Genomic DNA, 27141 nt, shown 5'->3' with positions numbered 1-27141 from the left:
AAACATCGTCCTTCAGATGATTATCATGTGTGCAAACAAGATCCCATTGCATTGCATCTGCACCCTATCACTTTGATCCTCTTATACGATTTCATTGCTTCGTGTTTTGGTTTTTTCATTTTCTTTCTAACCTAATCTCATTTACTCGAACTTTGATCTCATTTATTTATACCTTCATGCAATGATTCAAATTTTATCACATATACTTTGAATAGTTTAGATTAAAAGTTTGATAAGAACCGTATCAAATTTTGAAAGGCCCTAAGAAATGTAAGAACAAGTCTATACACTAAACCCACCTTATCAATAAAATCCCACATAGGGAGAACAAGCCCCCCTTAGGGATGGAGTCGGTCCAATCTTATAAGCTATGTTTAAAATTGGAGAAAAAGAAAATAAAGAAAAAAAAAAACTAGATTTAAACTTAGTAACTTATTTTTACATGATTCTTCGAACTTATCCTACATACTAATTGAATAATTTAAAAATACATCAAATTTTAATTTATATTTAATTATCTTTCATATTTTCTATGATAAACCAAACAGGAGGAAATTATTTCGAGCTCCTCCTCTCAAAGTTCTGGCATTATGTTTTCTCTAGATGCACTAAAATAGGCAAATGGGGGCCATTCTCGAAATGCTTCTGTCTCTTTTTCCCACCTTGAGACCATGCCCTGACATTTCTAGGAAGAACCTAATGAATCCCAACAAAAGGTTCCCGAGCTCCATTTGGGAGCTGGGAAATCACAGAAGACTTACATGCAGTTTGGGATCTTGCAACAGAAGTTGGGAGTCGTGGGTATCAGCTTCCAAATTCTCCCTTTGTGTACTCCATTCTCTTGCTCTTTTTGTTTCAATCTCACAAACCCAAACAGCATTTGGGTTCATGATATCAAAACTCGAAATTGGGTGCACAAAATTAATTTTGCAAGGTTCTTCCATTGTTTCATGAGCGGTTCATCCAGTGAAAATAAGTTTACTTCAGAGTGCTAAAACATTCCATGGTTATGTCAACTGAGGTGGAAACTTTCTCACTGTGTTTCCAGTACATTAGAAGGTCTGTGGTTTTATGTTGAACCTAAGAGAGAATTCCAGTAACATACTGTAATTTGTACATGTTAGATGGTAAAGGCCACACCTGAGGGGCGGAAAAAGGCCTCATGATTGACTGATATGGTTACAGCTATTGGGAGGAACCTAAAATCTGTCAGCTGTCATTACTACAGGTTGAGCTTCCTGAAGCTTTCTTGCAAGATAAGGACCCCTTCTAACAGCTTCTTGCAACTGCAACAAGAAAAAGAACAGAAAAAAAAAAAAAAAAAATCCATCAGTCAAAAACTAGATAGTTCTAATGCTATATTTTCCTTCTATTTTATGGGTGAGGATTGATGCTCACACATTACTTTAAGTTTAAGGTGCAGAGTTCCTTATGCATCAAGCATTTTGATGAAATGTAGCGTGTATTAGGTCCAATAATACATGTATGCTATGACGCTAGTCTAGATGCATCTGGGGTTGAGTTTTAGCATGATGACAAGTTGGCTGTGCATGGGAATTTGTATATTGAGGGATCTAATCACACCTTTTCAGCTATTCCGGTGAGAGCAGGATCACTGGTAAGTTTACTTGATGACATGAAGACCCAATGAATTGCCTTGCAACAATTGTATTTAGCTTCCATGCCTGAAAATTTTCATCAATCCCATTAAAAGAATAAAAGAATCCAACAAATTCAGTTGAAAGCTTCATGAAACAACAGAGGAGGAGATCATTTTGTCTTGTGCTAATACAGAATGCAAATGACAGATGAAAGCAAACAATAAGACAAACATCACCAAAAAGAAGCGGGAAAGCTAAAAGCTAATTCAAAAGCATCACATTCCAATCTTCTTAGTGGGAGAGCTGAAAACTAATCAAAAGCATCACATTCCAGCGCGCCCCCTTCCCCACACCACCAAAAAAGAAGACACCAGTGGTTCACCCAGGGCCACAACAAAGAAATTCCAGTTTCTGTATGAAAACATTGCTGCAAGGCTCCAATATACAAATATCTTATTGGAAGACTGAATATTTTTATCCATCTCAAACACATGAATCAGAGTGCACCGATCATCAAACACTTGGTAGCATAAAATTTGAAAGAGAAAACATATTTGACATGGCCACTTTAGCCCATCTTTAATGGAGCATTGAAAATCAAAATTATCAAATATTAGCTAGTTTAGACAATGGTATTCTAGTTCTGAAATGTGGGTGTCATATGGAAGGAATTCATGAATTCCTTAATTAGAAATAGTTGCCCCATTTCTATTACAATGATCGGTTGTTCAAGCAGCACTCATTTGAGATGCCATAACCCATTTTGTCTACTTCATATTTTTATTAATATTTCACCATAGAAGGATGCCATAATATCCAAACAAGTAACATGAGATGATGGCTGCGAATCTGCGATAATGATGATGAATATAGCAACAAGAAGGCATACCTATTTTTGTGGTTTCAGAATGTGCACCAGTAATTATGTTTACTATTTCTTGTTTTGAGCAAATCTCCATCAGGCACCATGGCCGTGCCACCAGGCCAGTTATTACTCTATAACCCTGAAAAGATTCATATGGCACATTAAATTTTTTTTAGAAAAGATGACAGGAAACTATAATCACCAAGCACACACTAGACCTAATTAAATAGACTCATGCAGGTACAGCCACTTGGGTAGTTAGGCCAAAACCTTCTTGACTTCAACTTATATGGTGAACATAGAATTATCCATCTATATATATATATATATATATCATACACATGTTTATACATATATCACAAACAAATAATTCATTTCATAGAAAATGAATATGACAGTTCAAGAAGCAAGAGTTATGCTTCACAACCCAGCAGCATAAGCTCCAAAGGACTAGTCATGATTGATGAAATGGTGGCTTTAAGGGTGGCTTTAAGGGTGTCATTTTAACTGTGATTGGTTGAAAGAGGAAACCGCTTTTATACATTGGCTTTTTACAGTTCCATATCTTTGGCTCCACTAAACCTCCATTTGTTTCTAAGAAAGAATGAAGGATATAAAGGAAAATGCATTAAATGTTTAAGAAGGAAACCACTTTCATTTAACAATTTTCTTTTTCTTTCCTTTGTTCTTTCTGAGAATCAAATGGATCCCAACTAAACTGGAAATTTGTTACTCTTGTAAGATTCTCACCGCCAGACGAACTTCTGCATCCTGTTGAAGAACTGATAGAAAAAGACCCTGCCAAAATCACCACCATACTGGTAAAATTTCTGAACAATAAAAGGCAAAGGAAAAGAGAAGAATAGCAAGGAATAAACATTCATATTCAGCCAAAACGGTAGAATTAGCACTTAAAATGATATTAACACTAGCTGAATTTATGCCAAATAGGAAAAAAAAATAAAATACTTCAAGTGCAAGATGCAGGAACACCATCAGCACCCTAGGAAGCAAAATTTGGTGACTTGTCGCCTATAATTTTTTATTCATAAATTTGAATTAGAGGAGTGGTTTAAAAAAAAAAATTATTTGATTAAAATACAAGAAAACTGGAGTCACTGAACTAATGCAATGAAACAAGAAATGAGCAGTAAAAGGAAAAATAAAAACTATTAACTGATGGAGTCAGCTTTGGACTCTTGGATGCTGATTCATAGATCAGGTGCTGGAGGCTTTCTTCTGCATCATTGTTCAGCATTATCTTGTTTTCTGATCTAGTTTCTCCAGATATGTTTCCAAGAGCATGCAATGCAGCCTGCAACATAATTTGCGAGCAGTATCAATCAGGATACATGTATTCCATATATATATATATTAATTTCATTTTCATGAACCTGAACCTACAAAACATCAGTTTCAAAATTTTATATTTTAACACTCCTCTTGATGGGTACAAGTGTAAGCTTGAATTGCAAGATTTAAGTGTGGAATCAGTCAAAAAGACAAAAAGGGAATAGAAAATGACGGGTTATTAGCAGAGCAGAATTTTCCCACCCCTTTATAAAAATATTAAAAGACATTACTCCAGGGGAACAAGAGAGGGCTCTATATGCTTATGATTTCATTGGATTTATAATGACTGTTGCTTATGGGTGATTTATATAGCCATTGTGTTTTTGTAGTGACATGTAGCAGGAAAAGAGATATTCTACTGTTTCCACCTGTCTATCAATTCTCACTTAGCTTCTTATGTGACAGTTGGGAGCTGGGCCATTCTCCTAAAAACTGACACTTTTTTATTTTACTTTTTCATAGGTAACTTTTTTCCCCTTGTTGAGTATCAAACCTGGAACCTCCAAGATACCCAACCAAGCCCTTTGCCACTTTAACCACACCTCAAGGACCACTATTTGACACAATTAGAACCAACTGCACTAAATAAATTATTAAACCTAATGGGAGTGTTGCATAAGGAACATGATTTAAGGGAACAATATTAGCAATGTAAAATTGTAAATTACAAGAGTCAGATATTAGTTTTTTCCATGACACTATGCCAGAAGCATTTTATGTAGAAATACAAACCAGAAATTTATAAGATAGACTCCCAGGACACTGTCACCACCAAACAAATGATCGATACCCTAAATACAAGAGATCGAATAAAAAATCCATCATGTGAGAAATGTGTGGTACGATCTTGGGTTGTACTCTATTCTGGTTCCTCCATGAGATTTCAAGTTATAGGCATACTATTTCTTTTTGATGAGTGTTTTGTAAATTTTGGAAGGATTTCTCATCCTTTATCATAATTAACAAGTTTAATGCAATGGATTATCTTGTTTTTGATCCCAATAAATAACAAAAAATAAAGCAAAAAAAAAGAAAAAGAAAAAGAAAAAGGGCACTATTTTATAAAAGCCAGCATAAACTATGCAGATAATAGATAGACAATAGTACCTATAAACAGCACCGGCTACTTTGAACCTAAAGCTAAGAAATATGTTTGAGAAATGAACATATTCAATTTGAATTCAAAATGAAAACATGAAAAAGGATAAATAAAAAAAAAATAGAGAAAGTTCTCACGCATAGGTCATTTAAGGGACCCACAAATTCTTCAATTCCATTAACTGCTTAGCATAGTTCAAAGTCGCTGTATCAGTCATTGACTTGGGAGGTCCTGAGGCACATCGGTCTCGGTATCGGGTGATACGCAAAAAATTATAATTTAAGAGCTCAAAATAATTTTAAAAAATTATGAAAATTATTAAAAAATTAAATACAAATAAGTAGAGTAAAAATTTAATAAAATAAACTTCTATTATATTAAAATTATTCAAATTATAATAAAAGCATACTTTTGGGATGATTTATAATAATATTAAAAATCTCTAAAAATATTTTAATTTAATCACTTGATAATAAATATTTCTTATTGAAGATGAAAATAATAAAAAGTAAATTTTGTTTATAAAAAATTGTTTAAATTAAATATTTTGAATTTTTTTTTAAATATTTTCAATTATTAAAAAAATAAAACCATGATTCATCTTTAAAAAAATAAATATAATTTTTCTTATAAAATATATTCATTAATTTTAATTTTTATATAAATATTCATTTCCTATTTATTTGATATAAGTCTAATATTCATTTTTTATCATTATAATTTTCATCAAATTATTTAAAACCCAAATCCCCACCAAATACTCATTATCTACTTAAAAAACAAATACATATTATTTAAAACCCAAATCCTCATCTCTGTTAGATACCCATAACTCCCATCCACCGGTCAAATACCTATCTCTCTCAAGATACCCATTTCTCCTCTAAACCCAAATAGCTTGAAAAACCAACACCAACCCTAGCAAGAGAGCCTATCACAGAGTAATGACCAGTGGATCGCTTTGAACTGATAGTTTTATTAATAAAAGTTTTGTTATATTGCATTTAACTTTAGGAAATGAAACACGTGTGAATTTAAGATAAAATTAATTTCTCATATATACCACGTGCTGAGAAATAGCAACAGCTGCCTCCCAATTTCTGAAAACAAAGAAGTTTGGAATTTTATAGAGACAACAAAGAGAAAAGGTTGGGTGTAAGAGCTAGGGCTTTTGCACTTCTCTCTACAATTCAAATTCATTGTTGAATATCTACTTGGTAGGAATCCTCTAATGGCTTTCCTCATTCTCTTCATCGGTTCCGATCATTCTACGTTTCACACTCTCTACATGTTTCTTATTCTCTGTGTGAATCCATGCCTAGGGCTTCAATTCGGCTTTCTCTATTTTGCTTCTCTCTCAAGATACCCATTTCTCCTCTAAACCCAAAGGATGAAGATGTAGGGCTTTAACTCTCTGTATTTTTCATTTTCGTGGGTTTTGATCCTCTCATCTTCTCCACCATTTCTACTCCAATATTACCTTTTTTTTCCATTACCAATTACCCAAATAGCTTAGTCTCAACATGATCTTGGAGTTGTATCAAAGTTTCCATGGGATTCACTCTGAGACTGTTCATTTATCTTCAATTCAACCAAGTTTGTTCACAAGCTGACAAAATATCCAACTTAGGTATCAGTCCGGTACTGGCCATGGCAGAGGCAGATACAACTTGGCAGAGTCGTACCGGTCTCAACCGAGATTTTGAACCCTGCGGCTTAGATATTGTTGTATGAAGTGGCCACATGCAGACTCCAATCTGCAGTTTCCTACCTGAGAGTCCAGAAGTAACCATCCAAGGAACCTATGGCCCCTAGCCTACTGAATCAAGCAATGGCAATATCCATTCCTACCTCCCTTTCCTATATAAATGACCAAAACCAGATGATGAAAATAATTTTTCCTTTGTATCTCTTGGCATTAATCTTCTTTATCACTTCACTTTACTCCTAGTCTTGCTAAAATTGCTTTCATATATTGTCTTTCCTGCTTATCTTAAAATCTTTTGTCCCAAGGAAGGTGCCCACAATTTTCTAACTCTATCTGTATTTTAAAGGATCTGATGTAATAAAGATCCCTTGATATACTAATTATAAAAAATAAAAATAAAAATAAAAATAAAAAACGCTTTAAATATTTCTCTGTCTGCCTACTTTTAAACATGCTAAAACAAAATGAAATAAAAATAAAAAAATAAAAAAAAATAAAACCTGATAAGAATATAAAGATAAAACAACAGGATCTGATGTGCTTACCAGATGTCTACCACGTCCTTGCCGATCAAAGGCAGCATCAATAACATGTCTAGCAGCAGGTGGTGAACTTAAAAGTAGCAATTCAGCTCCATGAATTGCTAAATACAGGAAAAAAAATGTAGAAATAAATTTGAGCTTTCAAAGATAGTAAGGAAAGGTTTAGGGAAGAACACAAGCTAGAAATGAAGACGACTGTTAGAATGATAAAAGCATCAAAACAACTACATAAGTAATGTGTAAGAATCAAACAAGGTAAAACTAATCTAAAAACCTTAGATGCAGAATAGGTGCCATAATCTTTCTTTTTTTAATAAAATATAGATTATAGAAGAAAGAGTTGAGTGAGGGCTCATTCCACCCTCACTGGAGAGGGTTTGGCCATTGAGGTAGAGATCTGTTATTTTTGGAGGGTCTTCAACAGACAACAGCTTTGAGTTTCTCCAATATTTGCTTGGAGAAAATGCTGCAATTGTTATTTCAAGGGTGACCAAAAAGAAAAGAGGTCCATTTAAGGATGATGTATGGCTCTACCAAATTGTAGATATTGCAAGTGAGGTTGATTGCACTTTTAGTTAGGCTCCATGACTAACAAATCATGAAGTGGATGTTTCAGCCAAGCAAGGAGCAAGCAATTGGGTGTCTTTTGTAGGGGATTTTTAACCTCTAACTTGTGTACCGTCTTTCTAGCCTTTGATATTTTTGGCTTTCTTTTCAACTGTATGGTTGGTAGGAGGAGGACAAGATGCTCACTAAGAATGAGCACCCCCAAGGTTGATCATATAAAAATGTTAACTTCCAACAATTTATAATTCTCTCTTCTAATAAAAAGTGTAGTGCATGACTCATGTACATACTGTTATAAGCATAGCAAATTATAAAGGACTTCAAGAAATGTACAACATGAAGTCTAAATAAAATTTTCCATATTCATATCATCAGTGTAGCAATACAATTTTATACCAACAAAACATCACATGTTTAACAACCTTCTCTGAATTTCAAAATTCTACAAAACAAATAATTGCCATGAGTGTCTCAGCTGTTTGAATCATTAGTTAACAGCAGTATTTAATTGTAACACACAAATGTAGACAGGAGTTTTTCAAGATCTTTCAAAGGCTTTCATCTTTTCAGGCAATGTGAAACTTGGATTACTCAGAAACATTGTCTGTGGGCCAGGATGATTTTACCACCATGCATAAATTAACTCCTGCAGCTTTACAGATGCACATCACAGAACCCTCTGAAAAAGTCTTATCCCTCTTCAGAATGCTATACCTATGAAAACTACAAACTAGAACAGATTTCATAATTTTATGCATAAATTAACTCCTGCAACTCATAAGTGCAAATTACAAGCGTCCTCTGAAAAAAATTCTATTTCTCCTCAAAATGCTCCACCCATGGAAAGCCAAATACTAGAACAGATTTCAGATCTAAAATTGAATATTTATATTCTCAGGGCTGAGACTGTTGACCAACAAAAAAAACTCCTCAAATAGGACAGTGAAGACAAGACAACTTTAACCACATGACTCTCCTGTCAAGATTGGTAAGGAATTTCAAACCCAAGCGCCCCCCTCCCCTCTCTTCTTTCTCTCTGAGCATACTCTTAGTATTTGTTCTTAAATACCAAATAAACCTAAGTTATAGGTCTCTAATTAGGTTAGTACTTTACTGAGAAACCATCTTCCCCTTACACCTATTGGAATGAAGTTCAGTCACATGTAAACAGGTAGGAATGCTAATTTGGGAAAACAAACTATACATACATACATACCTATACACACACACACACACACACATATATATATCATCAAAGATACTAGTATTTAAATTATTGGTTCAACTAATGGCAATAATTCCTAGTCTACTACAGTTAGTGGCATACTTACATGAACCTATTTGACCCAATGTTTCAAGTGCGGATTCACATTCATCTGCATCTTGACTTTCCAATGACCTGAGTCTTCCATCAATCAATGAAATAACAGTTTTAACACCTAAAATGCAGAAGCAAAGAATACAGTTAGAAACCACTACTGGAATTTATAATAACAATCTGATGTTTAGAAATAAGAAATCTCACAACTGATCCCCTAGTAATTGTAAATGCTTAATGCAACTAGTTTTCCATCTAATCACTAACATCTACACCAACTTGAAATGGAAAACGTTTTCATGCTGCATAAGTAACAGCAGGATCCTAACCAGGCACTTATATCTAACAACCCAACCATTTTTGCTTATTTAACAAATGCTTGTCTTACATCTTTGTGGAAATTAAGGCAAGTCCAGGATGAGGTTATAAAATCTGGACTGAACCAGCAAAAGAACCATCAAGCCCACTATTATGTTGAATGATATTAAAAAAATGGTCAAATATAAAGATTAGTGCACTGTAGCAGTCTAGATGATATTGAAGAAATGGTGATCATGTTTAAAACATTATAAAAATTATTGGTGTTGTTCTGCATATTCAGCATTTGTTTGGGAGCTTTGCATTTGTTACATTCCTTGAGGTACTTGGGCAATTTAGTAGTCAAGTGTTTGTCTCTTACAGAATAGGAAACAAAGATTATAGATTCAAGTCACTAGAGATTCTTCAACAATCCATATTTGACACCGTAATATACAAAATAGCTAAATAAGGCTATAGTGTATCGCCTACAGATTTGTCCACAAAACACAACTCAAGATCAAAGTAGCATCCTATCATGGAGGCTTCAACCAAGACTTCATGCAACGAGTTCCAAAAGCTCAGGCACCGAAATTGTCCAGAGTAACAGCTGAATTTGTAATATGAACAACCAACAGGCATCTTATAAAAACTGAAAAACTTCACACCATGCAAAAATTTTAACCTATGAAGCCATGGTCCATCAAGTAGTAGCTTGGTATCAATTGAACTGGTTAGACCCAAAACCACATCAAGTAGTAGGCATGGGCTAATAGCATAATCTTCAAATATTCCCCTCATTTTTGGGATCAAAGACAATATAATGCAATTTCAGTTTGGCCTCTGTTTCTAACATGTTTATAGGTGTGCCTGTTTGATTTTCATGGACAACAGAGTATTTTCATCATGTCTTCTAGAAATATTCTACACCATTCTCAAAATCCTTTCATTGCTTGTGCAAGCTTATTAGTGACACTGTGTGAGGCCACAATAGGCACATCAGCACTTATTCTAAGCCATTTGGAACAGAAACAGCACATATGGCAGAAATTAGAAGCATCAAGGAAGCTAAAAACAGATATCAGATTTCTGAGGCGACTCAATAGCCAGAATGTCATTAAGACAGAACATTTGCAACATGCCCATGCAACTTGGTGTTTGGCATGATAAATGGGCTCGGATGCACTTGCCCTTGCATGCGTGCATGCATCAGTTGGTGGCCCAGTGCTTGGTGATTGATTATAGCGCCATAAGGGAGATGGATTCCAGTTATTTTAATAAGGGAGCACACTCAGCACAGGAGTTATTGTTTCAAGTTTGTCATGGTGGTCTGAGCATAGTGGTGAATGATTTATCATTAAAGTTAGCATGAAAACAAGCTGGGCAATGAAGGGTTCCGGTTCAGCATGAAAGCATCATAGAATGGCAGAAATAAAGCCATAGAAAAGCCAGTGCTCAAGTAGGGTTCATGGTTCTCTTTCCACAAGCTTTAGAACTTTGATTCTCCTCATGGATTATGGTGAGTTCAGTACTTTTGGCCCTGTGTTAGGCATCGCACAAACTCTCCAACCTCTAACAGAATCTAGGGGTGGATATGAGGTAATAAAGAAAATGCTGGACCACCGCCCAACAGACAATGCTGTGAAAAGGCTGCAACCCAGCACTTCAAACATAACCATAGAAATCCATGGAAACTCAGAGCAGACATTGTCATAAAAAGGCTGCAAGCACTCACCACTGCACAGATAGTGTAATTAATCTATAATCACCAGGCTACAGAATATTTAGTACTTGGCAGAAAAAATGAAACTAATGAAATTAGGGCTGCGCTTCACATGCAACAATTGAAATCTATGGAATCGAGGAGCAGACAATGTCATAAAAAGGCCGCATGCTGTCACCACTGCACAGATGCAGTTGCAATCTATAATCACCAGGCTACAGCATATTTAGTACTCAGCCGAAACAATGGAAGGTAACTAGTTTATGTCGTGTGTTTACAGATTCCTGAAAGTCTAGGGCTCCAGGTGAATAAAAACCAGATTGCCACTCCAACAAATAAAAACTTCAATGGCATCTAGAAATTCAGAAGTTGAGTATAGGTCTTACAAGATTCATCAATGAACTTGAAAATATTCTCCTTGGAAAGAAGCCTGCCACTTATCATCATCGCTCTTGATCTTAAAATTGATTCCATGGATGTGTTGCTACAAATAGATAGAGAAAACTATATTTAAAAACATGTGAAATATTAAAGACAAAATTTTAATGAGTGCTTAATTTTCACCCCTTTTGTGATAGGAATTACCCGATTATAGAACTGAGTAGTTGAACAAGGGTGGTCCTCGGTAAGAACTCTGTACCATGTTGAATTTCTGCCAACTTCATCCATTGGATGGATGGGCCAAGAACAAATTATAGCATAACTTAGGTGATAAATTAAGAAAGACAGACAAGTAAAACAGATGACAAAGTTAAAAGTGGAAAATATTCAATTATAAAGTATCACCTATAAAGGAAGCAATATTGTTTAAATGTTATATAATAAATAAAAGAACTAACAGAGTCCATGACTTCCACTTGTCTCTGCATAAAATTTGTGGTTACTACCATAGGATGGAAACTGATTCAAAGATTAGGGACTAAATATCTCACTATTATTGAAGTGCACAACGCCTTTCATCTTTGTACTGAGAGAGGAAAACACATTATTTATTTTGGTAATGCTGGTCCTAAGTTGTTTCCTTCGTACAGAAACAAAAGGAGGCCTTATTTAAGGGGTTCAAGGTGGAGGGTCCAGGGATTGGGGGGTAGATATTTCTCACCTTCTGTTTGTTGATGACACATTACTTTTCTGTGAAGTAGATTGGAGCTATCACTATAAGAGGGAGCCTTTTGTGCTTTGAGGCAGTTTCAGGTCTGAAATCAACTAGGAAAAGGGTGTGCTTATCCTAGTAGGGAGAGTGGATGACATTGAGGGGTCGGCTAATAGTTGGGTTGCAAAGTGCATAGCCTTCTAACTAGGTATTTTTTGGGGCTGAACTTCGGTGCACCTTTTCAATCTGCTTCAATTTCAGAATTGGTTGAAGAAAGGTCTAAAAGAAGGTTGGCTTCCCGGAAATAACAATATTTGACTAAGGTGGGAGACCTGTTCTGCCGAAGAGCATGCTAACCAATCTACCGATTTATTTCTTATCAGCATTGTAATCCCAAAGAGGGTGAAGACCAAATTAGAACAGATCATAAAAGAATTTCCCTTAGGGAGGAAGCCTTACAGGAGAAGAAAAAAAAAAGATTCATTTTGTAAAGTGGGTTAATCATTTGTTCTATGAAGACAATGGGGGGATTGGGCATCACCGCATCAGGGGTCTTGGTCCTCTCAACAAGGCCCGACATTAGAGGTTAGCATAAAACAATGTTTTAAAAGGCTAAATACAGTCTTGAGGAGTTAAGCTGAAGTGAGGCGAAGCATAAGCCTTAAGGTAGAACAATGTGTAAGCCTCAACTTAAATATATATATATAATAAAGAAAAGAAAAAATATTAAAAAAATACTAATAGGATCACATGAAAGTTAAATAATAAGAAAACCATACAATTCGTAATAATCAAATTAATTATTGTCATTAATAATTTCCAATTTGGTTCCTCTTTTCTAAAATCTAACTCTCTCTCATGGCTTCATTAAATAATCTTCAACACTACTATCACTATCTTTGGTAGGAACCTTCAAGGAATCTAATCATATCCTCTAATTACACTATTATACTCCCAATAAGTATTAATGTTCATCTATTCTTCTTCTTTATCTATCAACTATGATGATCTTTTTTCTTTATCTATGAATAACAAGATCATGATTATATATGAACTCGGCCACTTACACTATTATCCTCCCAATTAGTATTAATGTTCATCTATTCTTCTCCTTCTTCTTCTATCAACTATGATGATCTTTTTTCTTTACCTATCAATAACAAGATCATGATTATATATGAACTCAACCACTACAGTGACCAACAACTCCCTTATTTCTTTTTCTAAATCTCCTTTTTACATCTCCATTTAAAGGGTAAATCAATAGCCAAACCCTTAATTTGTAAAAGGTCAAACCCTAGTGTTTGACTTAAAGCAAAACTTATAAATTTATGCCAAAAACCCACAAAAGCATAACTCATTAAAACAATTGAATATGGAGGCTTAAACCTCTAATAAATATATACAAAACAACCGCAAAGGCCCTAAACCCATTGAAATCCTTTCAATATTTGAAGCTTAAGTCTCAATAGCCTCAAGGCTATAACCTCAAGGTTGTAAGCCTCAATAGAGTAAGGATGTAAGTGTCAACAAGGTGAGGCTTAAGTCTTGATTACCCTACACTAAGGCTATAGCCTCAAAGCTAATTTGCATACTCTCACCTTGAGGTTACCCTATATTGAGGTTATTGCCTTAAAGCTTAATTTGCATAGCCTACCACCATGGACTTTTAAAGCACTTACTCAAGTGATATAGTTACTAGAGAAAGATGATTGTGGGGAAGTATAGGGAATTGGAGAGGGTAGAGAAACTTATGGTTCTAGCTAGTGGATAGCCATTTAATTTTTCTTAAGAACAAGGGTTGCTATTAGTAATGGACATAGAGTCAAGTCTTGGCATGATTCTAAAGGATCTAAAGGATCGGTTCCTAGGACTATTCAATTTTTGACAGAGTTAAAGAGCGGTAAGTCTCTTGTCAAAGCCCTTTATTCTGTTTTGGAGCTTGGAAACCCTCTAACCAAAGGTTGAAACACTCTTTTGTTTGCAACTTTTGGTCTTGGACTAAGATGTTCATAGATGATGGTCCTTTGTCTTTAATAAGCTTTGTTGATTGGTCAGGTGGGTTCTTATTGAGGGTGGGCGTTGTTTTTTGTAGCCCTTATTTGCTTTCGGTTGAGTCTTTAGGCAACCATTGCATACTTCCTATGTACTTTAGGGGACTCTATTAGTGTTTCCTTTTATTCATATATGCACTGTCGCTTTATTTATATAAATCAAGAGGCTTGGGCTTCAAATTATTAGAACATTGTTTGTTGGAAGTTTAGGTTTATGAGAAATTTTCAAGATCAAGAGCTGTCTTAGGTGTAGTCCTTTCAATTGTTTTTGAGCTCCTTTTCTATTCATAGAGGCCTAGAAGACAAACAAATATGGATAATTGCTACGAGGGAGTCCTTTTCAATAAGATCCTTTGATTTTTTTTTATTTTTTTATTTTTTTTTGATAAGTAAAATGGTATTGTGTTAAGGAAAAAAAAATACACGATGTATACATATAAAAAAACCAAACCAATAGGGGCGAATACACACAAAAAACAACCACACCCTATAGGAAGCCTAATCCATTCACAAAATCTATCAAAGAAGTAATGTTATCCCCCATGTACACTCTAATCCAATCCCAAAAAAGATACAAAAAGAAACTTTTAATTGTTTGATCTAAGCTTTCCCTATCCTCAAAAGTTTTCCTATTTCTTTCCCTCCAAATGAACTAAAAATTTGCATAGAGGAACAACTTTCCAAGCCTTTTTCCTTTTTTGGCTAACCAAGAAGCCACTCCAACTTAAGAGCACCTCTCTCACAGAAGAGTGCATCACCCACTGTACATGAAATAGAGCAAAAACCAGCTGCCACAATATGCTCACTTTCGGACAGTGCAAAAGAATATGATCTCCCATTTCCTCTTCAGCTTTGCACACATAGCATCTGTTTGGCATCCTCCATCCCCTTCTTCTGAGCTCGTCCCAAGTCAATATCTTAGCCCAAGTTGCCCCCAAAGCAAAAAAGCTAGCTCTTACAAGGACCCAAGAGTTCCACTCTGTACTGTGCAGGGAAAGGCTCTGCTCTCCTACTTGCTTGAGAGAAATAGAAGGACTGAACCAAAAAATCTCCATTCTTAGTCCCCAACCAAACCATGACATCATTAGTACCCAAAACAATGGAGTAGTCATGCAACCTCCCAAAAAAGGCATCAACATCCTCCAACTAAGATCCTTTGATTATTCCCTAGTTTCAAGTGAATTACAATATTTGAAACTCTAAGGAGCCTTCCAAGGTTGGTTTTTTTGCATGAGAAGCAACACGGGAGAAGATTTTGACTATTGACCAACTAATGAGAAGAGGATGAAGTTCTTTGCATTGGTACTACCTCTGCAAGGAAGATCTAGAAGCTGCTGATTACATTCTCATTTACTACAAATGGCCATCTGGTTTATGATTAATGGTATTTTCTTTGTTTGGTTATCATGGGTTATTCCTCAATCAGTCAGAGATGTTTTGCTTATTTGGTGAGGTGCCTTTGTTGGAGCCAAGTGCAATGAGGTTTGGGCTGTTCTCGATCACTTCAGGTGAGCATAATTGGCCCCCCAACAATTTCTGGTGTGCAGTGGTCTTGTTTGGTGGTGAAAGATGTGTTTCTAAAGACATTGTTCCTTTGCACGTATAGGAGATCTTGTCTGCCTGCTTTGTCTTTGTTAGATCTTGTTGATGGCATAGGGATAGGCTACCTGGTCAGTGTTGTGGTTTTGGTTCTTTCTTGTTGGTTCACACACTATCTATTTATTTCATGTGCACATGGATTGTGCCTACTTTTGTTGGGCACTTATATCAATACATTTATTCTATTTCTTCCTCTCAAACAAAATATATATATAGGGATAGGCTACCTGGTCAGTGTTGTGGTTTTGGTTCTTTCTTGTTGGTTCATGCACTATCTATATATTTCATGTGCACATGGATTGTGCCTACTTCTTTTGTTAGGCGCTTATATTAATACAAAATTATATATATGCCAACGAAATTCAGAATTAAGATAAATGATTTTTTTTAGTCAACAATACTATACACAGGAATCAATAAATGTAAAATATGTGATAATTAGATGAGAAAGGGAGAGAGATCACAGAATCATATGAAATATTGGTAGGTTGTCCTACCTCATATAATAGCTCCAAAACACTTAAAGTTACAAGGGTATCATCTGTGTTGCAGACTTCTGCCTCCAGTAAGTTAAGTAGATCAGAGTTGTGAATTAGTGACGCTACAGAGCTGGAGACAGAGAATAGCTTCACCACCAAAGCTAAAACCCGAACTCGTCCCTGTAACATTTGCATAAGGTAAGGCAAGAGCACAAATAGATAACACCTAATCTCAGTTCATGTATGGTAAACATGACCATGCATATACAGCTCATTAATAAGAAATTGAGACTAACACTTGGATGCATTGGATTTTAAGCAGGACCATCCTCCATGATGGCATTGTTTGGGGGAAAGAACTTCTCATTGAAGCAACCAAGACTACCAAGTAAAGGATGTCGAAGCCAAAAGAATACAAATTAAACAAGATGATAACTTAGATTTCTGACAAATAAACTTGACACAATGTCTCCACCATCAAACATCCTTCATTATTTTAAAAATGGAGTTTATTGTTTTATTCTGAGGATATTCCCCGTTTTACATATTTCGTTATATCTCCAATTTGAATAAAGCATAAAAGAAATAAAGGAAGAAAATATATGAAGTAATATTATTTAGTTGATGCCAAAATTGGCTTGCCACATCACATCTGGAAAAACATAAAATAGAAAATTATTCTGTTTCTCTTCTTTTGCTAAAATATGTTAAAATATGAAATTAAAAGAAGAATAGAACAGCTTGTAATCCTGGATTTTTTTATTTTTTTATTATTAGTAAAGAAGAGTATAAATATTAAAAAGAGGCACCAAAATAGTGACCCATGATATACAAGATAAACACACCCACCCCCACACAGCTCAAACAAAAAATAGCTGCCAAAATGGAGGTAAAAAAACATCCCCCCACCCTCAATGAGAGCCCAACCAATCAATGAAAACCAATTAGCGTCAAAGGACCATCCGTTATAAACATCTTAGTTTCCGACCAAAGAAAGCAAACAAAAGATCCTTTTAGCCTTTGGATGGAAAGCACATCGTCTTCAAAAGCAATTCTATTCCTTACCTTCCAAACCGTCCAAAAAATGCATAAGAGGCCTACACTCTAAACTTTCTTACACTTTTTACCCACAAAGGAACCATTCCAACCCAAAAGTGTCACACTAACTGAAGAAGGGAGCACCCAAGATGCCCCAAAAAGAGTCAAGAACATCTCCTATAAAGCCCTTGTCTTTACACAATGGAGAAGGTAGTCCTGGATCTATGTGTCCATGCCTGATTTGCTGGTGCTTTCTTGCTTGACATTTCTGTACAAGTTTCTGTCTTCAAATGAAGCAACCAATCAGGGAGAAGCTTATTTCATAAATCTTCTGCAGTATATCCCTCCAAACCAACTTTCAGTTAGGAAATAGTTTTCATCCCAAGAAAACATAGTTTATCAATGCGCAGCTTATCCCTCTAAATCAACTCTCTATTTAAACCCACAGGAAAAGCATGGCTTAGTGAAAATGTGCCTTGCCATGCAATTCATGTCAACAGACCAGTGGGCTTCCCCAGACTGTATCAGGTCCTGTATTATCACGCAGCCCATGCTACAAGCATGTAATCTCCAACAAATCTCCTGGATCCCTTGCATTATCTATCTCAAGCCCTTGGGCTTTCGGACTCTAACAAGTCCCTTAGGCTTTCAGCATCCTCACCAACCAACCTTTGGCTCTCAAGCAGCCAAGCTTGCACCTTCCAGCGACTGTATCAGGCCTCTGAAAAATCATGCCTTCCTACACGATTTTTGGGCCCCACAGCTACAAGTTTCTCAAAAACCTGAAACTTCAGGGCATGGATTGCTTCATTATATTATGAAGTGACCTCTAGTTTTAGTATATTACATTCACAACACCTTATTGGCATAAGTTTCTGAGACTAGGCCCATAGTTTTTGGACAATAATATTATAAATAATATCAAAGACAATAATACATGCTACAAATACTCATTTTTGCTACAACAGCCACTTCTGGGCATGGCTTAGAGGCTATCCTATCCCTCCTTTCTAATGATTACTCAACATTACATTGACCATAACTTAAAACATCTTATGTTCTCAACTAAGCCCAACTCCATTAAGCAAAATTCTTATCTATTCAATGGTTGATAAAACCTGTCTAACAAGGTTACTGGAAATTTGTTCCTCCACGTGCAATTTTACATGGCAAAGAAAGTGAAAAATAGCCACAATATTGTTATGCAAAAAATACAACCTAACAACATTACTGCAACAATGCGCAGGAGAAAACAATATGGATACTTTGCACTGCCAAAAACCTATTAATCAAATTGCATGGTATCAACAGCCATACCAGTGATGAACATCGGGCAGCCAAATTTCTGAGATGCGTAGCTTCGTTGTCATTAGCTGGAAAGATGATTTCCTACATAAATTTTGCACAAAAAAATGGTGGCCATGATTTCAGTAGACTAAGCTAATTTATGTTTACTACAGTGAGAGGATTCCACCACCCAATTCCTTACCATGCCTTCAAAAGAACCAGCCAAACTCTTAATTGCATCCATTGATGCAGTTGCAACTTGTTCATTGCTAGAGAACACAAAGAAGAAATGCAATCAAGAATATAAACAGGAAACAGCCCTCAAAATTTTTATTAAAAAAAATGAAAAGATACATAAAAACATGACTTCAAAAGTGCTCTTAGTCGTAATCTTAACTTCTAAGCGTGTGTTTCTTACAAGCAACCAGCAAGAACAAAATGAAATGTCTAGTTTTTGAGGAATCATTGATCCTATACCCCAAAAAATAGACGAATCAACCTCCCAGACTTGGCAATAAAATTATGCAATGAGCATTCACCACATAAGGAGTGTCTCAAGACCAGAATGAGTGCTCTGATCTAGCATGATGTAGCTGGAATCTACTTAATTATTTCCTACTATGGTGAAAGCCATCTATCTGGCTGACTCCATAGATTTCATAATTTCCCTCATTAAGCAAAGATGCAAATGAAAGAACATCATATCAAGCATATATATACATACAATAGCAGAAAGGACAAATGTAGAAACTGCAGACTAATAATTTCAACACTTACCCATTAATGAGGCAATCAAGCAAAAGTGGATATATATCATGTTCAACAATCAGCTGTGCAGCAGGAACAGTATTCTCACCAAAGTTTTCAAGTAGGCAAGAAACCTGCACTCCGTATTTATGGCATTAGAATGAATTAGTCAGTAACATTTATTTGCATCCATTATCAAGTAATAGAAAAAGATTACATTTGTTACTGTATGAGTACCAACTGAGTTTAAAAATGATGGCAAATGCAGTAAGTCTGTCAATAATCAAGTTATCAATGTTCATCAGTGTTTCAAGTTTTGGCTTATATGGAAGTGAGATCCAATAGATAGATTAAATTGCATAAAGTAAAACAATAATTGCTTTCTAGCTCAAATTTCAGGAAATAATTCGTTATCTAATTATTTTTGTAAAGAAATTGACAGTTCCTTCGTATTAGTTATCAATTTTTCTGGATATTTTCTAGTGATACTTTTGTCACTTGTGTGCATGTATGTTTGCATAAAGCCCCCCACCACGATTTATAAGCACTCCTCCAATCCCTATCTGTCTTGGATTCCCTCAATGAGCACCTATCAAATTTAACCTCACAAAACCTATAGAAAGCACTCTCCAAACAGAATGTGCAAACACATTGATTTTCTTGTCTAAGAAATCATGACAAAAATTGAAATTCCAAACCTACATAGAAGAGGAAAAGTCTAATATAGATGAGATAGGAGACCCTCTAGTTCTTGCAACCCTGAAAAGATTCAGAAATTGAAAACAAAGAGGCTAATGTCCCACCAAATATCTCCGCCAAAAAGAATTTTTTTGCCATCACCCACTGGAATAACTACTAAAAAGAGAAAAAATCAAAGAAAATTTGTGCAATAGCATTCCAATGGCAATGATGTGAATGCTTAACAAAATATTTGAAAGCCTTAGTTTATATGTTAAGGCATGATTGCTCATTTTTCTTCTTATTTTCTAACCAATTTTCTGCCTTGGTATGGACACTTCTACACATGTCGCAACTTTTTTCTTTATTTTTCTATTGTGAACTCCAACTTTCCTCCTTCATTGTGGCATAGCAGGAAGTTTATAGCAGCTAGCTTTTGCGATTTTTGCAGTCACTTGAGTGCTGCCAAGGTTAGTTTGAGAGACTTTATTGGGGTAGCATTAGAGTTTTCTGGGGAAGAAAATAAATGAAGTTTAGAGAATGATCCCTCTATGTTTGTTTTGGACTATTTGGCAAGAGCAAAATCATAGATTGTTTGGGTGTTGATGTTTCCTCTTTGTTTTATTTTATTGATCACATAGGTCCCATTATTATTATTGTTATTGTTGTTGTTCCATGATAGCCTTTTAGAGGGCTGCACCACCTTTTTCTGATCGGCACTTATCAATATGCACTCTGTTTGCTTTTTAAAAAATGAAAAAAAGAAAAAAGTAGCCTTCTTCCTCCTTTACCAAAGCATCACAAAGCCTAAGTTGGTTGCCGTCTGGAATTCCATCAACCTATTTTTTAGAACCACGACAACTGAATTTCTTTAAACCATACATTCTTCCAGCTATTTTCATTCATAAACTGTAGAGCCATCCTTCCGATTAAGTGACTCTGAACATCATTATTCCGAAATTTAAGCACTGTTCCTCATTACAATTATAGCATTTAGATGGGAAATTCAATACCAGCACAGCATGAACAGCCAAAGAAGCAGACTGGCGATACAATGAGAAGGCAGAAATGAAGATAGAAGACAATAAACAATAAACAAAATCAGACTTCATTTCATTGGGAATCAAGCAGAAAACCAATGAAATCATATGTTTTTTAATTTTAAGCATTAAACAAAAACATACACTACTCCATCAAATACAAAGAGCAAATTATTTGACACAAACTCCATGAGTACAAAAAAGAAAAAGCACGAATTTCAGAAAGTTTAAAGAAAGAAATGAAATATGTAAGTTATAAGTACATACTGTTTTACAAGCTAAACATCTGACCACTTGAGAATCTGCCCTGAGACCAACTTGTACAAAAGGCTGAAGAATAAAACATATGGGCAATTATACTGCTTAATTATCTAGTTTCAAGATATTTCAGTACACACTGCATCAGTTCATGATGAATCAAACAATTTCTGTTTATAAATATCTTGATATGGCTATATAAAATCAAAGCATGAGGGAAGTCAAACAGCTTAACAATCCAGATCCATGAGAAAACATTACATGTGTGTGCTAACACCTACCCACTCACTCATGCACACAAAAGCATATGCCCATGCACGCACTGCTTCATTTTGTGAAGAAGCAAACAGCTTCTGATTTGAAATTCATATTGTAATTGCTGGGGAAAAAAAAGGGGTTTAAATTCTTAAAAGAGTCAACTATGATCCAATACCAATGAGCTGCTGTCTGACATATTTTACTACTTAACGCTGAAATTTTTTGCATTAAAAGTGCACTATATAACATGTTACAGTAATCACTCAAACAGAGCTGAAATGATCAGCTGAACTCTGAAGTCCACTAAAATATTGTGGAATACACTGAATGCACTCCATATTTCTGATTCTAAACCACTAAAATAAAGTTTAGGATTTTTCCCTTATTTTAGTCTAATGACAAATTATGGTTCAGCAGTTTTGAGTTTTCAATGCAACAAATTCAGCTCTAAAAAATTCCAGTATAAGTTTTCAATTTTATCAAGCATTGCCTCTTATACATGGTCAAAGACATGATGTCCTTCAATTATAAGCAAGGACATATAATCATGAAAACTAAAACAACAAAGGGAGGGCCACTCACTCTTTCAGAATATGGTCCAGATCAAGAGTACACTTTTTGTGATAAGTATTGATTTGCAGCTTAAATTCACAAAGCAACATGCTAAATAGTATGTATGCTGCAGGTTATTACCTGCTCATGTTGTCATTTCATGTAATACAAAAGAGTTTGTACATTCGTTATCAGAAATTCAGCATCCCTAACAACCTGAGTCCCAACCCCACAAACCCAAACCAACCCGCATCTGGCCCCCCCACCCCCAAAGGAAAAGATCTTTCTTCCCCACATATACATTTATAAAAAGGTAGAGTACATTAATTTAATGCACTTTCCAAGTTTTCCAGTCTACTATATTCCTGCTTTCACTTTCCTTGCGTGGAACAGATCCAGCCAACTTTCTTTGGTGTGAGTTACAAAGGAAGAAAAAACTTCATTGGCTTGATTGGGAGGTATTGTGCTTATCCATCTGCATAATGATGGGAAGCTGAAGAAGTTGAACATATCTCTTCTAGGAAAATTGTCATTATGGATTGTATCAAAATGGAATAGCTTGTGGAGGAGGATGGTTGGAGTAAATATAGGATAGAGAGAAGGAATTGGTGTTCAATCCTGATAAGGGGTAATCTTGGGAAAGGTCTATGGTAGAGTATTAGGATTATGTGGGAGGAGTTCTCATAGTTCATTAATTGTTCTTTGGACTAAGAGTGAAATTCTGGCAGGTATGGTATTGCTTCTTCAAAACAAGATTCTTGGATCTCTTAGCTACTTTAACAGATAGAGCAGCTTCGGTAGATAACTATTGCAGACAGCTAGAGGGTAATACACATTAGAACTGGAGGTTTATGAGGGAGTTTCAAGATAAGTTATTAAGGATTTGTGGGCTTTTATAGAAGTTAGCCATGATGTGCAAGCTAATGGGTTGGAGGGGATGGTTTGAGATGGGGCTCTGATGAAGGAAAGTTATCGATAAAGTCTTTCTTCAATATGTTATTGACTAGCATTTGGGATTTGGAGATCTTCTGTCCTCACAAGAGTGGCCTTCATATGACAACATTTAGGGAATAAATTTTGACTATTGACCATCACAAGTTTTAGAGGAAGGAGCATGCTCAATTGGTTTGGCATGTGCAAAATGAGAGAGAAAGCAGCAAACCATCTTCTGATTTGTTGCCCAGTTATGCAGGAGTGGTGGCCACACGTTTTAGCTCTGCTTTGGAGAAACTGGGAGAAACTGGGTGTTGTGAGCAAAATGAAAGAGTCACTTATAAGTTGGCATGGGAGCTGCATCAAAAGAAATAGGAGATTGAGAAACTATATTGGTGCCTAAGCAAGAAGCAAAATATCAGAACCTTTGAGGGGACCAAGTCATTGAAAAAAAAAATCTCTTCAAGACTGCATCAGGATCTTTGCATGTTTGGACCAAGGATGGTACATCAGTAGTTTGGATTGAACAAGGGTTCAAATATTTTTGTCCTTACTTCTGTTTCTGTCAACCTTTTATCTTGTATTTCTATGAGCATGATATGCATATACTTCCTGTGTGCATGGGTTTCCCCTTTAGCCCTTTGCTACAAAATACTTTACATCAAAAGAAGTGATGGGATTCACAGATAATAACTATACAAAAATGCACCATGAAACATCATGTATTTGAATGACAGAGTTGTTGGTGTTATGTGTTCCAAATAAATAGATCATCTAAAGGACTAGGTTTACAGTCATCATATTGCAAAAAACTGTCTATAATGAATAGTAGCAAATATAAACTCATATGGAATCAACTATAGAAGAAGCATGTAGAAAACTAGATAATTTCTGTGACAACCAGTATTTGACAATTGAAAGATGTTAAAGGTTAGTCAATGCCAATACTCTCACTCTCTATTGTAACACAACATTCAGTGTTGTTGAAAAAGTGTATCACGTTACAAAAAGGAACACGATCATCTTAACTATGAAAGTTTACATACCATATATTGTGGAATGAGAGAGGCTCCATGTTTTGTGCAAAATATCCTCTCAAGACAAGCAACTAGAGTACTTTCCACACCAGGCACATCTGCTTTGGTTTGTAAAACACTAGAAAGGAAGAGAAGTAAAATCAGAACCACATCCTACTCTAGGTGAAGATGCTTCAAGTTCCAAAAACAATGTCAAAATGAAATCTAACATAGAGAACTAAAATAAAAAAGCAACACAATTTAATTGTGTCACACAAACAAAAGGGGAAAAAGGTGAAATTTAACATAGGGAACTAAAAATTTAAAATAAAATTAAAATTAAAAAATAAATATAATAAAAATAAAATCAAAACATAATCAGATAAATAAAAAGGAAAAATGCAGTATTAACAGTTAAATATTTACAACCTCACTTCAGAAATGAAGTAGGTTACTTCTCTGAAAGGGTAATAAATTTACTCAAAACATTCTCAAAGAAATCTAGTATCAGGACCAAGATAGAAAATCTGCAATGCAATAACTCATTAACTGCATTAACAAAAGTGTTGAGTTCTTAACTTTAATGGAACCTATCAAAAATGCAGTAATGAAACATACAAAATTATAAGAGAGACATAACAGTATATTTTCTTATTACAAAAGAAAAAATTTGAGTTACACTAAAGGATTTAAACTCTAGTAAAGAACAAAACGTTTGAACACAAAAAAATAAATAAATGAGTTATTCAAATAATAACAGGACATACATGTCTTGAGTAAGGGAATACACAAATAATACAAAAATACACTCAATGGAGTGTCAAATCATCATCCCTACTTACTTTCCCTGTTCCCTAATATGTTCTTGGAACTAGAATGCTTTTAGTTTTTCTTTAGGTTCTATTTGGATTTTACAAAGAACCAGGGAAAGGGGAATGCTGAAAATTATTTTTTATAAAAAAGGAAGAAAATTATGTTGCTCAGATTCAGGTGCAGGAGTTGGATCCTTTACACCCTCAAATTTTAAGATACTGGAACACAGAAGAAAAGGATATATGGGGATGGGTACTTGGATCAGCATAATAAAATAGACAAATAGGAAAAGAAAAAGAAAGAAATGAAAAGCCACTTAGGCTCCATTTGATTAGAAAAAAGTTCAAGGAAAGTAAAAATACCGTGTTTCTCATGGGAGTTGAAGTTTCTAACATATAACTAGACCGGATTACCCATGCACTGTCCAAGGAAAACTCTACTTTCTTGTTATTTAGATCCACGCAACACATTGCTCCGTACAAAGGACCTATGGAAAACTCTACTTTCTTGTAATTCAAATTCAAGGAAATGCATCGCTCCACAGAAAGGACCTTCCTACACTTTTTTAATAGTACACTGAACCTTAATTTCCTATGCATAAAATAAATAGTAAATCATGTCCTGGTAAATTTTAGTGTTGGAAGCATAAGTTTTCATTCCCACCCCAACAAAACAGAGACTTATAGATTGAAAGCATCTAAGAGTGATTACATATGAGCTATTTTACATGGAAATGTCAAAATGATCAAAATACCTGCCTCAGTCACATTGTAGACAATGAGATTCCACTGATTTACAGAAACAATCTAAAAAATTTATTGAAGTAAAGTTTGCTCATATGCAAACACTACATTAAACCCAGACACAGCTTGAAGTAACCCCAAATAACTACAGCATCTCTTTTGACATGTATCTAATTCATATGCAACTGGAATATGAATAAAAAAAATTTTCTGCAGCCCACCCATTTCATCTATGGTTCTTCATATATAATGTCCATACCAAACCCTCAAAGCATGTTTCTAAATGCCTTGTAACTTAAATCATTACTATAATCCGATCAATAGAATACCTAGATGCATTTTTAAAATCCAAATTCACACTTACTAAGAAATCCATTAACATTGGCTTCAGAAAGCGACAGACAATACAAGAAATCCAGCACTTCTCCGAGTTTAACCAAAATTTATAAATTCAACCAAGTCAGTAATAAACATTTTTCAAAATTTGTTCAAACCTCAACCAACTGAACAAAACATGAAACATTCTAATTCTTCAGCAATCTGATCGTTGAATGAATTCAGAAAATCTGGATGGAATTTCAAAAATATTCAGAAAACTGAACATCAAAAGAGTAAACAAACTGCTGTGTTGAGAATGAAATATAGAAAATTAAAAAATTCTATCAATTTCCCCGAGGTTTCTGAGCAAGCAAACACGGCGCTTACTTGATGATGACTGGAAGAGGGAATCTGTGCAGGAAGGCCTTCGCTGAAGCGTCACTGTGAACTCCTGATAAATAAATATTAAAAATTAATTTAAAATTATTATTAAAAAAAAAAAAGTGAAAGGAAAATGAAGAATGCTGCGATACCGGGATGGTGACCGAAATCGGAGGCAGCTTGGAGAAGCAGGGTGGGATCATCCAAGGTGTACTCCTCCATTGTTTTCCTTTGCTTGCTGTCGAAGTTTCCTCAGACCGACTAGAAGAGGGACGCTTGTGCAGGTGTCACTCTTTAGCTTTGTTTTGGTGAGAAGGAAATTGTGAGCTGCATCTTGGAAATGGACCAGGTCATTCCGGTGGGGCCCGATTCGACCCGTACTAATGGAGCTACTATGAAAAGATCCGGTCGTGGGTCGGTTTGAGATTTTATTTTTTTTAAATTAAATATCAACAATATAATTGCTTTTGAAATATAACTTATATGTTTTTAAAAATTGTAAATATAATTTCAATTCATCAAATATAAGGATAATGTTTTTTTAAATATTTTAATGGGAGAAAAATGAGAAAATATATTAATATTTTTAAAAATTAGCTAAAATTAAATATCTTTTTATTTTCAATATATTCATATTTAAATATTATACATATTTCATTTAATAAAATTTAAAATATTAATACTTTTACACCATGCATTATTTAATGTGATAATATCAAAGATAAAAATAATATTATTGATTTTTGATTTATTTATATATAAACAAATTAATTGAAGAGGT

At 35.0% G+C, this 27141-nt stretch overlaps 1 protein-coding gene across 2 annotated transcripts; it reads right to left on the bottom strand.

Annotated features, from left to right (window-relative positions):
• Positions 1–962: 962 nt before the first annotated feature.
• Positions 963–26679, bottom strand: LOC100260719 (uncharacterized). 2 transcript variants are annotated; one of them, XM_010645873.3, is made up of 17 exons: positions 26513–26679; positions 26367–26430; positions 24136–24244; positions 21356–21418; positions 19401–19504; positions 18826–18892; positions 18654–18725; positions 16317–16478; positions 11659–11732; positions 11460–11557; positions 9067–9174; positions 7172–7269; positions 3644–3781; positions 3217–3264; positions 2491–2605; positions 1585–1685; positions 963–1286 (listed from the first exon to the last, which is right to left on the bottom strand). In XM_010645873.3, exons 1-17 carry the CDS (start codon positions 26580–26582, stop codon positions 1200–1202), a joined length of 1578 nt encoding a protein of 525 aa, XP_010644175.1. In that variant the 5' UTR covers positions 26583–26679; the 3' UTR covers positions 963–1199. The 2 variants fall into 2 exon arrangements, with proteins under 2 accessions (XP_010644175.1, XP_010644176.1); XM_010645874.3 differs by lacking the exon at positions 21356–21418.
• Between the last annotated feature and the right edge of the window lie 462 nt (positions 26680–27141).

The sequence above is a fragment of the Vitis vinifera genome, chromosome 19, assembly GCF_030704535.1.
Source record: "Vitis vinifera cultivar Pinot Noir 40024 chromosome 19, ASM3070453v1".
Taxonomy (NCBI): Eukaryota; Viridiplantae; Streptophyta; class Magnoliopsida; order Vitales; family Vitaceae; genus Vitis; species Vitis vinifera.
Note: the sequence above shows the minus strand (reverse complement) of the source record. Positions and strands in the feature narration are given on the sequence as shown.